Raw genomic sequence first — 12,311 nt, forward strand, 5'->3', positions numbered from 1 at the left:
ACTCCATTTACAAAGTACTTCTTCATTAACCATTTATCTTGCTTCATAAAACTATAGAATTTAGACCAAACCTGGTATTATAAACAAACAAATAACAGATCACATACTCACACACAGGTATGGATTTATATATATATATGTTTGTGTATATACATGTATACACAGACATGGATATATGTGCATACACACCCACACCCACACAGAGACTGAGTTTATTTATTTATGTAAAGTGGAAGCTTTTCAAATGAGGACAGTTCTTTTCAGAGAGCCAGCCCCTGAGGAACTGGTGAACTAACTCCATGCCTGCAGGAAGCAAGTTTAAACGCCTAGAGACAGCAGGTTGGTGAGGAACCAGAAAGCCATGGATAAACTACAGTCCGGGCGTGCAGATGCTCCTGACCTAGAGGACCAGGATTCCTTTACTTCAGAACAGAACTCGTCCCTCTCAGGAGAACCACTCTCACAGAGTAACCTTATGAGGGTGGCGCCTGGGAGAGCCCAGAGTGTGGCTGGCGGGCTCTGTGGCTGGCCTGTGGCCACCCACGCACAGCCACTCACCTGCATGATGCCGCTGAGGCCAGGCTGGAGGCTGGCCAGGTACTCCTTCTTCACCTCAATCTCCTTCAGGATCCTCTCCTTGTTGGACAGACATTCGCGGTACTTCTCTGCCAGCCTGAAGGGGCACACAGGGCACTGTTGGGGAGGCCTGGCAGGGACACCGCAACATACCTGTCCACTCTCTGACCCTACTTGCTCTGAGTATTCTAACAACAGCCAGCGCTGACTGTGTGCCAAGTCCTTTAGTAAGTTCCATACAAGCACTATCATACTTAGTAATTACATAAATCCTCAAATGTGTTGACTTAAACTTTTTTTTTTTTTTTTTTTGGTTTTTCGAGACAGGGTTTCTCTGTATAGCCCTGGCTGTCCTGGAACTCACTCTGTAGACCAGGCTGGCCTCGAACTCAGAAATCCGCCTGCCTCTGCCTCCCAAGTGCTGGGACTAAAGGCGTGCGCCACCACCGCCCGGCTAAAACTATTTTTTTTTAACATTTATTTATTTTGTGTGGGGTGGGGCAGGGAGAGGGTCCTGTGTTATAGCATGTGTGGAGATCAGAAACAACTTATACTAGTCAGTTCTCTCCCACCATGTGGTTTCCAGGGAGCCAGTTAAGCTGTAGCTAGGATTATAGCAAGCCAAGGGGAATGAGCCAGTACACAGCCTTCCCTCACTGCCTCTGCTCCAGGGAAGGACCCCAGCTTCCTGCTCTGTGTTCCTGCCTGGCTTTCCTCAGTGGTGGAGTGTGAGCTGGGAGTTGTAAGCTGAAATAAACCTTTTTTTCCCTAAGTTGCCTTTGGTCATGGTGTTTTATCACAGCAATAGAAACAAGCTCTAACTATGACAAGCAACAAAAGTTATTTAGGAGTTTGAGATATAGCTCAGTTGGTAGAGAGCTTGCCTAGCACCACATAAATTTAGATATGATGGTGCATATCTAAATTCTAGCACTCCAGAGGAGGAACACAAGTTCAATTACCCTTGGCTACGCTGTATGTTTGGGTAAAGGCACTTGTTTGGCAAGCCTAACGGCCTGAGATCAACCCTAGTAACTCATGGAAAGGTGGGAAGAGAGAACTAATCTCACAGTTTTGTACTATACACACATACACATACATACACACACACACACACACACACACACACACACACACACACACACACATAAAATATTTGAAATCTTGGGCTGGAAAGATGGCTCAGTGGTTAAGAGCATTGACTGCTTTTCCGAAGGTCCTGAGTTCAAATCCCAGCAACCACATGGTGGCTCACAATCATCTGTAATGAGATCTGATGCCCTCTTCTGGTGTGTAGGAAGAGAGCGACAGTGTATTCACATAAGATAAATAAATAAATCTTAGAAAAAAAAAATTTGAAATTTCTAAAAGCAGAAAGCAGCAGCACTCCCTTGGCTTGGGTCTTATACTACCTAAGGAGAAAGCCAGCAAGCTCAAATGTTCACTTCTCTTCTTGACTGGGAGCACACAGAGACCAGGCTTCACCTTCAGACATGAACCCTTTCCCCTAGGTTGTCTGTTAGGGTATTTTGTCAGAGTAATAAGGAAAGAAGCTAATACAGTTAGTAAACAAACAAATGGGTTTCACTGTGACATTTTCATGAATATTTATCATTTTATCTTGTCGTTTGTCACCCTGACTGCTTTTCCCAATGTGTCTCCCCATTTCTTCCTTACCTCTATAATGTGTGCGTGCATTCACTTGCGTGTGAGCATGTACATGAATGTGTGTGGGTACACTCATCCATGTGTGTACATGTACAGAGCAGCAGTCCACTCAACTGTCTTTCTTCACCACTGTCTGCTAGTTTCTGAGGTAGGGTCTGTCACGGAACCTGGAGCTCACTGCTTAGGCTGGCTGGCTGGCTAAACACGTCGTGGGATCTACTACTACACCTCAGACTCACACCACTTCACCCAGCTTTTTCACATGTACTTGGGATCCAAATTTAGGGCCCAAGCTTTGTACAACAAGTACTTTACCTATTGAGCCATCTTCCGGTGTGGATGTCCCCCTTGCAGTGTTGGCCATTGAGCCAAGAGCCTTGTGTATGGTGGACAAACATTCCACCACTGAGCCACATACCATCACCTCCAGCTTCCTACTGATAACCCTAACAGTCATAAGAGGTCTGAACACTCTGAAAGAGGTCCGTCAAGTTTGAATAAGCTAGGGTGAATGAATAAAAAAGTGGGATTTGGTCCTGGAGACTAATGGCTAATCCTGGGTCATGACCAAGCACTGTCACTGTGTGCTTAACCTGGTCAGGAAGGAGGACACGTTACCTTTTCCGCTGCTCCAACTCCCAGTCCAAACGTGCCAACGTCTGTTGGTGAGGGTCTCCCATGGTGATCTCAGCCTTGCTGATGTTTGGTGGAGCCTCTGAATAAAATTCTTCTAAACTGACCAGATCAATTTCTTCATGCTTTGATCTACAAGCAAAATGAAGTTCTCAGGCAGCCATTTTCAAAACCGTAAACTGTGGCTTAGCAGGGGCAGTGGTTCCATTTGTCTAGGCAGCCCCAGCCTATGGCTACTGGAGATCCTGGAATTCTACCTCGGTAAATGCTCAATGACAGGCATTTCAGTGTGATGAGAGGTTATCAGTGACATACCACAAAGTCATCTGCCTGTGCTGCTTAACCTATTTACCCACAAATAGGCTGAAGGCTTGAGAAGGATAATTAATGAATTTACAAACGTCTCCTGGTTGAACAGGAGAAGTATTAGCTAAGAGACTCAGGATCCCTGCAGCCCAGGCTAAGGTCATCATGTTGAAACCAAGACACATCACCAGGGAAGAATAAACCTAAGAGTCTATACATAACTTTAAGTTATTTTCACTATATATGTGTAAGACAGGAAAAAGCCAGCTTGGCAGAACTAGAAGTGAACAAAATCTAGAGGCTTTAAATTTTGCTTAGTTTTTTTGTTTTGTTTTGTTGTTGTTGTTGTTGTTTTTCAAGACAAGGTTTCTCTCTATAGCCCTGGCTGTCCTGAAACTCAACTTTGTAAACCAGGCTGGCCTCGAACTCAGAAATCCACCTGCCTCTGCCTCCCAAGTGCTGGGATTAAAGGTGTGCACCACCACTGCCCGGCAAATTTTGCTTGTTTAGAGAAAGAATTCTCTGCGGGATTAATGTCATGAGTGCTCATGCCATGGCCACATAAACATCACAGCTACCACAGTCAATAAGCTCCTATACATGCTGGCACACCTCTGTCCCTGCCTCACGTAGTTCTTAGGGGATGGGGGCTTTGGCTCCATTTTAAACCTATTATCCTTTATTACATATATTATATTATAATTTACCTAAACTCTATTCTTCTTCCATTTTTCATTTTATTTGTTTAGGTTTTTATTATTGTTTTTGTTTTTTCAAGTCAGGGTTTCTCTGTTAGCCCTGGGTGTCCTAGAACTCACTCTGTAAATGAGGCTGGCCTCAGACTCACAGAGATCTGCCTGTCTCTGCCTCCCATGTGCTGGGATTAAAAGTGTAAGCCACCACTTCCAGGTTATTTTCCCCTTTTTCAAATGTGCCCAAGATTATACAGCTAGTGAGAGGCAGAGCCTGGGTATTAACTGCAGACCTACAATCCTTCTTTGTGGCCACCTGCTTGAGTTCATTATAATCTGACTTGGCCAACTTGCATTAAGCAAAGATTACAGAGGAGGGAGTTACAGTCTTTTATGCTGTTTTTATACATTCTCAACTGTCATACTTTCAAAAACAGCACTGGAGTGGGAGATGTTCACCATCAGGCACATTATTTTTCCAATGGGGCAAGTAGGTACTGGTATTCTATGGCACAGAGGTAAATAAATAACAATACATGTTGAGGAGAAAAACGGCTTCTACCAAGTGCTGAGCTCAAACCTCAAAGGGGGTGGAGAGGCTTCCACAGTTCTTTGTGTTGTCTGAAATGGCTGCTTGAGGTTCTCCACTCGAAGTGATCTCCCAATTTTGCCCCCAAATCCTGTAGTCTTGCAAGCTCACTCATTCTCCTTCAAGGGATGGCTCATACCGAGCCATGGAAGAACAGACATTCCCACAGACTAGTAAGTCAAAGCCCTGTCCTCCCAAACTCACTTGAACTCCAGACACTTGGTGATCTCCTTCTGCAGGTGCATCACTTCGTAGAGCAGGTTCTGGAGCTGTAGGTGGTAGGCATCAACTTTCTGCTTGGCCTGAAGAGAGGAGGAGATGAGCAGGGCAATTTGGGGTGGGACTGACCATCAGCAAAATCAGAGAAGGGGCAGAGAGGAGGGTGAGAGCTCAGGTTATTAGGCCTTTCAACTCTACCTCGTGGGTCTGATCTCTTCCTTTCTTTAACCTGATGTGGGCTAGTCGGTTAAGCTTCTTTAGAGTCATGAAATGTACACAGCTCTGGATCCTTCGTTCTTCAATTTCAATGGCCTGTTCACAAAGAGACCAGTAACAACCACTGACAGATGACAGCTCCCTCCAGACCATAGCTGCCAAGCCAACCCCATGCAGGGCCATAAGCAGGGTCTAAAGGGAGCCTGGAACAGTGAGAAATGTCATAAAAGAAACCAAAGACTTAGACCAAACATGATAGCATTCTAAAGCCTTTAATCCCAGTGAGGAGGCAGAGGCAACAGTTCAATGTCAGCCTGGTCTACATTGAGAGTTTCAAGGCCAGCCAGGGCTACATAGTCTCAAAGAAAGAAAAAAAAAAAGGAAGGAAGGTAAGGAGAAAGGGAGGGGGAAGGGGGAGTGGGCTGACTATATAAAGCTTGGTTTTATACTTTTTTTTTTTGGTTTTTGGAGACAGGGGTTTTTCTGTATAGCCCTGGCTGTCCTGGAGCTCACTTTGTAGACCAGGCTGGCCTCAAACTCAGAAATCCGCCTGCCTCTGCCTCCCAAGTGCTGGGATTAAAAGCGTGTGTGACCACTGCCCGGCTAAAGCTTGGTTTTAATGCTAGAAGAGCTATAGAATATAACTATCTTAACAATACTGGTCAATACACATGAAAATAAGTAAGACTACTAGGAAAAGTAAATTCCTCTTTAAAATCACCTGTCTAGTTTTTAGACATTGTTTAGTTTTATATCTGCCTGAGTAATGCATTTAACATCCAGGATAATTTTATTTTGGGTTCTATGATTTATTTTCACATACTTCTAATATTTGGCAAAATGACTGGCATGTAAAAAAAAAATTAAGTCAATAATATCATATTTTAGCCATAGAAAAAGATATCTTGTACTTTCATTACTATAATGGGAAATAGGGCTGTTATGAAACTCTAAATTAATAAGCAGGCCTCTGGTGCTTCCAGACCCCAGCCCCTAATTTCAAAAGGAGCCCCAGCTTGAAACACGCCAGGTTTAGCATGCCTGGCCTTTCTCCATACCACATCCTTGCTGCCCTTGCTCTTCAGGTCCTGGATCTCGGCCATCAACCTTTGTAGCTCCTGGCAAGTGTACTTGTACAACTCATAGTCTCTGCCAGGGTCCCGCAGGTCAACCTCAGCCTCCTCGCTGTAGTATTTGCCTTCCTGTGAGCAAGAAGAGAGCTCCTGGGTAAGGGTGTCCCTGTCAGGATCAGGGACAGTAAGAATGAAAACCTTCATTATCTAAGGACATTACAATTGCCAGTGTGTGATCAGTCTGGGCTACAGGGACTCGTGGCCCACTAGGACAACACAGTGAGAGACCCACACATACATGTGTACATACATACACATACAAAAACATAAAAAACACTATTAGCCAGGCATTGTGGCTTATTCCTATAATTGCAGCACTTGGGCGATGGAGGCAGGGTGATGTTGACTTTAACACAGGCCTGTTTCAAAAAACAAACAAATTAGCAATGCTGTGATCAGTGATCAAAAGGAAAAAAAACAACAAAACTCTACATTAATCTTGATTTCCTGAAACCAAGGAAAATGCTGTTGTTTCATTGTTTTCTTTACTTCATTCTGTCCATAAATTCCCAATTATGTACACAGAACTTATCCTAAGGGTCTGGAATAATAGCGCACAAGACCTAGCGTTAGTTCCCAACAACATGGTTGCCTAACGCCCTCTTCTGGCTGCTGCAGGCACTGCACACAATGGTGTGCTTAAAACACTCCAAAGGCAAAAAACTTACACAAATACAAACTTTTTTTTTTTTTTTAAATGAGCTCTGAGTGGTGGCGCACACCTTTAATCCCAGCACTTGGGAGGCAGAGTCAGGCGGATTTCTGAGTTCGAGGCCAGCCTGGTCTACAGAGTGAGTTCCAGGACAGCCAGGGCTACACAGAGAAACCCCTGTCTCCAAAAAAAATTAAAAATAAATAAAAATGAGCTCTGTGTTGTAAAAGAGGACTTATTTCCTGCACTTGTTTAGAAGTTGCTACTTGGGGCTGGAGAGATGGCTCAGCAGTTAAGAGCACTGACTGCTCTTCCGAAGGTCCTGAGTTCAAATCCCAGCAACCATATGGTGGCTCACAACCATCTGTAATGAGATCTGATGCCCTCTTCTGGTGTGTCTGAAGACAGCTACAGTGTACTTATTTATTAGTAATTATTATATAATAATAAATCTTTAAAAAAAAAAGAGAGAGAAGTTACTGCTTACAAGTTAAACAAATAAACAAATGCTAAAAGTAATGTCTCTTGATATGAGGTTCTAATTCTGGGCCTTGCAGGTTCTGAAAACAGACTCTACCACCAAGCTACACACAAGCCCATGTTGCTTTTTAATTTAAATTTAAACTGATATGTTTCCTTAGTCCACTTCAAAAAACAAACAAGCCAGTTGTGGTGGCACACACCAGTAATCCCAGTACATCCAGATGATGATCCAAGACGATCTTAAATTTTTGGGCTAACCCAGACTACATAGTGAAACCCTGTTTCAAAACAACAACAAAAACCAATCAGAAACCAATTAGCCTGGGGCTGGAGTGAAGACTCAGGAGTTAACAGCAACCAGTGGTCTGTCTTCTAAAGGACCTAGGTTCAATTCCCAGCATCCACATAGGGGCTTACCACTATCCATAACTCCAGTTCTAGGAATTCAGTTCCTAGAACTGAATGGAGTTCCCTTCTGACCTCCAGGAGCACTGCAAGCATGTGGTACACAAACATACACATAGACAAAACACTCATACATAAAATTTTTTAAAAATTGCTAAACAATCAAACAGCTAAGTTATAGGAGTAACAGTAGAGGAAAGAGGATCAGAAACTCAAGGTCACCCTCAGCTAACTAGGCTATCTGAGACCCTGTTTCAATAAATGAACAACAAACCAAAATATCCTACATGTTAAGTCATGGATCAGCTTGACAGATTCCAAGAGAGAGAAATAGATAAAAGAAGAGAAGACCATGTTGGTGACAAGAGCTCCTGGGCCACAGAAGTCCTGTGGGCATGTGCATTTGGTAGCAAAGATGAGTTCTCTTGGAAGCTCTAGAGCTGTGCAGTCAGTGCACAGGCAAGCTGGGAAAACGTGCTGGGACCTGCTCTCTGTGCAATACTAATATCCAATAGGCTAGCACTGGATGCGAACGCTCGTCTTTTGTCAAACTGTGGGGATTCAAGGCATCTGCTCTAGTATGGGCAACCAGAAGTGTGTCTCTGTTACACGGGACCGACCCTAACCCTCCATACTCACAGGCTGCAGTTTTCCAGCAGCACGGAACCCTGGCTAATCTCACCTGCTCCGTGTCAGATCGGTTCCGTTTCCCTTCAGTTGGGGCTCCATCACTTCGGATCACTTTGGGTTTCCGTTTTTTGCTGGATTCTGATGACATTGTGCTTCCAGGTCAGAGGGCTGTTAAGGAGAGAAAGCTTTTAAAGATTTCTCTCACAGAGAAATGGAGAAATGGCTCAGCTATTAGGAGCACTTGTTGCTTTTTCCAGAGGACCCAGGCTAGACTCCCTGCATTCATCTAGAACTAAGCTCCAGGGCATCTGATACCCTCTGACATCTGAAAGTACCAAACACACATATGGTACACAAATATACATGTAGGAAAAACACACATACACATAAAATTTTTAAAAAACAATTTAAAAATACATTGTATGAAAAATTCAAAGAATTAATAAAAGTTTTTTTTTTTTTTGAGAGAGAGAGAGAGAGAAAGGTCTGGAGAGATGGTTCAGGGGTTAGGAATGCTGGCTGCATTTCCAGAACATCTAGGTTTAATTTCTAGCACCCACACAGCAGCTCACAACTGTCTGTAACTCAGGGGACCCCATACCCTCACCCAGACATGAATGCAAGCAAAACACCAAGGCACATAAGATTAGAAGAAATAAATCACATTTAAAAAGAGAATAAAAGAGCTGGGCAGTGGTGGTGCATGCCTTTAATCCCAGCACTTGGGAGGCAGAGGCAGACAGATTTCTAAGTTTGAGGCCAGCCTGGTCTACAGAATGAGTTCCAGGACAGCCAGGGCTATACAGAGAGACCCTGTCTCGAAAAATCAAAAAAAAAAAAAAAAGAGAGAGAGTAAAAGAAATGTCAGCAAAAGAGCTGGTTATTAGCAAAAACAGACAGACAAACTAATAGCCAAACTAACCAAGAGAGAGAAAAGACCTAAATTAACTGACATTAGAAACAAACATACAAAGACATATGGATACTAATGAAATTCAGACGCTCATTTGGGAGCACTTTAAAAGAAAAAAAAAAAAAAAAGACTTCCCAGGGTCAGGGGTTGAAAGGTTGGTTCAACAGTTAAGAGCATGTACTGTTGCAGTGGACCTGAGTTCAGTTCCCAACACCCACATTGGGTAGCTCACAACCATCCTAATAAAAAGAAAGAAAGCTTTAGATGTTTCAGAATTAAACTAGGTGTGATGGTACACAACTTTAATCTCAGCACTCAAGAGGCAGAAGCAGAAAGATCTCTGTGAGTCCACACAGTGAATTCCAGGACAGCCAGGGATATATAAAGATGCCCTATCTACAGTCAAAACAAACAACCATGTTCCTGCCAAGGCTATGAGCTCTGCTCTTACTCATGAGCCTATCAGAGTGCTTCATGAACTTAGATTTAATTCCTGTCTGGTGTATAACCCTATTGGCAATACTACTGACTGACCACTGAATAGTAGACTTTGATCTAAGCACTTGATGGATACGTTCACACTTGGCTACTTTACAAAGCCATTCAGATAAGAACCACCGCCATCTCTGCCATCTCGCAGATGAGGAAAGCAAGGCTTAGAGAGGTGATGCTTTTCCAAAGCTGCACAGCTAGTATGGGCCGATCTGATGCTACACCAGTACTTACACACCAGCATCCCTGCTGCCTTTCTGTCTGGCTCTAATACTCAAATGAAGAAGAGCCGGGCACAGTGGCACATGCCTTTAATCTCAGCACTAGCGTGACAGAGGTAGGAAGATCTCTATGAATTCCAGGCCAGCCAAGGCTGCATGAGACTCCATCTCAAAAGAAGCAAAAATAAGTAAAGACCAAAGCCTACGTTTTATGAGGTGTTGGAACCTCCATTTGAATGTTCTAGATCCACAGGCCCCTCAACAAAACATTTCATTATTGTTTCCTCTCAAATTAGAGCACAGACGTACAAAGCACATCCCTGAGGGTGGGGGACTTGACTCAGGGTGTAGCCTGAGTGATCCTGCATTATGCTAAACACTGGAGGGCAGGTTAACCTGCCTTGCCTTCTCTTTGGACAAGTCTATTTAGCTCACACTGCCTTCAAACTGGAGATCTTTCTGCCTCAGCTTTAACTGTGCTGAGATTACGGTTATGGGTCACAATGCTGCGCCATCGTTTTTTTTTTTTCTGGCCAGCTGTGACAGCACATGCCTTTAATCTCAGCACTCCAGGAATGCGGAGCAGAGGCATGTGGATCTTTGTGAGGTTGAGGACAGCCTGGTCTATACAGTGAGGCATCAACTCAAAAAACAAAAATCACAAACGAAATACCTAATTGCTTCAAGTGTCCTAGTTTATTGCTAACATTTTCAAATGCCAAGGTTCTTGTAAGAAATGGATTCTCAAGTTGGAGAGATGACTCTGAAGTTAAGAGCACTGACTAACTGCTTGTCCAGGGGATCCAGCTGCAATTCCCAGCATCCACATGGCAGCTCATACCTGTCTGTAACTCCAAAATCTAACACCTCACACAGACATACATGCAGGCAAAATACCAGTGCACATAAAATAAAATTAATTTTTTTAAAAAAGAAATGGATTTTTCTCTCAGAGCCTTAGACAAGGACACCAAGACAGAATTTATTAATAAATGTTTTCATCATATTATATATAGTATGCAGTTATATCATTATCATAAGACAAGTGCAAGCCATTTCCTATATATGGCACGCAGACCTCAAGTTTTCTTCTACCAAAGTAACTATAAGTTTAAAAAGTGACTGTGAAGTTGGGAATATTTTCAGCTGGTAGAGTGCTAGCCTAGCATACTCAAAGACCTGTGTTTGAACTCCTGGACCACATAAAACTGTGTGGTGGGACATGTCTGCAAAGAACAGGTCAGAGTGAGAGCTGGCAGATGAGATGTTCCAGAGATGTCTCTGCACTTGGAAGGCAGAGACAGGCGGATTTCTGAGTTTGAGGCCAGCCTGGGCTACAGAGAGATTTCCAAGACAGCAAGGGCTATACAGAGAAACCTCGTCTCGAAAAAACAAACAAACAAAACAAAACAAAAACAAATAAAAATTAAGATAACCAAAATATTTAATGAAACAAGTACACTAAGTCAAGCCAGCTAGCTAGGAAACAGAGCGGACAATATGAAGAAAAGCTAAGCTTCTTTCCCCTTGTAAGGTCCGCACTTTGCGCTCTCAGTCTTGATGGTCCAGCAATAAATGTTCTTCACTTCGACTCCTTGGAGTCTTACGCGGCGCATTATAAGCGAAGATAACGCCTCTCTCTCAGAGGACCGCAGGCGGCTGCCAGTGACAGCTAACCAAGAGGCGGGCTCATCTGACAAAAACCACAAAGGTGACACGGAAAATCCGGGAAATCCCATCCGCCACACAGGAGCGTTTCCCACACACACAAGAGTACCATCGCAGAGGTGTTCTCACCACCGCTGCCATCAGCACTATCAGGAGACTACAATGGGGACAGAGGATGCTGCTCCGGTTAGTTCCCCAGAAAAAGGCCACCAGCCTGGGGAAACCCGACAGATGACCCCAGCCCCGAACACGCATCGTGCCGTCTGCACATCAAGCTCCGTGCACCCAGCGAGGACCTGCAACCCCAGCCAGCAGCCCTCTACCCTCGCTCACCAGAATGCTCCTCACGCCTTCCAGCCAGGCAGCCACTTCCGGCTCGCGACCAGAGAGAAGCGGAAGAAGAGAACCACAAGCCGGAAGTGAGACACAAAGGCCAGATGCAGCTTGGGAAAGCGAGGAAGGGGCGTGTCCCAGCGGGGCAACCTGTCTACTTCTTTTAAATTGGGAAACTGAGGCGATAAGGTCCAAGAGTCTGTGCTTCGTGCTCCTTCATCAGCGCGTGGCTCTCTGCCGACTCACGTGAGCGATTTTTGTGGTATGCTCAAGAAAGCACAAGTGTCGCTGTGCTATAATTTGGACAGAAGTGGATTTTACCTTCTGATTTTGTTCGAGGAAGGGTCTTACTACACCGGCCTTGAATGCTATGTAGATCAGGCTGGTATTGGTCTCACTGGTTGTTGGTCTCACTGGACTTAGAAGGCAGGTGTCACCACGCCTGGCTCTAACTTTCTAACTTGACTTTTTTTTTTTTTTTT

General features: G+C 44.1%; 1 protein-coding gene across 2 annotated transcripts in view; it reads right to left on the reverse strand.

Moving 5' to 3' along the window:
- The window catches only part of Thoc5 (THO complex 5), a 33,156-nt gene extending 21,187 nt beyond the window's left edge, over window positions 1-11,969 (reverse strand). For both annotated transcript variants that reach the window (XM_031339929.1, XM_031339927.1), the window contains exons 1-7: window positions 11,830-11,969; window positions 8,255-8,370; window positions 5,958-6,101; window positions 4,882-4,995; window positions 4,669-4,766; window positions 2,863-3,009; window positions 559-673 (exon numbers count right to left, since the gene is read on the reverse strand). In XM_031339929.1, the coding sequence (XP_031195789.1) occupies window positions 559-673; window positions 2,863-3,009; window positions 4,669-4,766; window positions 4,882-4,995; window positions 5,958-6,101; window positions 8,255-8,350 (714 nt within the window). In that variant the 5' untranslated portion in view covers window positions 8,351-8,370; window positions 11,830-11,969. The remainder of the gene's footprint in view (window positions 1-558; window positions 674-2,862; window positions 3,010-4,668; window positions 4,767-4,881; window positions 4,996-5,957; window positions 6,102-8,254; window positions 8,371-11,829) is intronic.
- Between the last annotated feature and the right edge of the window lie 342 nt (window positions 11,970-12,311).

The sequence above is a fragment of the Mastomys coucha genome, unplaced genomic scaffold, assembly GCF_008632895.1.
Source record: "Mastomys coucha isolate ucsf_1 unplaced genomic scaffold, UCSF_Mcou_1 pScaffold22, whole genome shotgun sequence".
Lineage (NCBI taxonomy): Eukaryota > Metazoa > Chordata > Mammalia > Rodentia > Muridae > Mastomys > Mastomys coucha.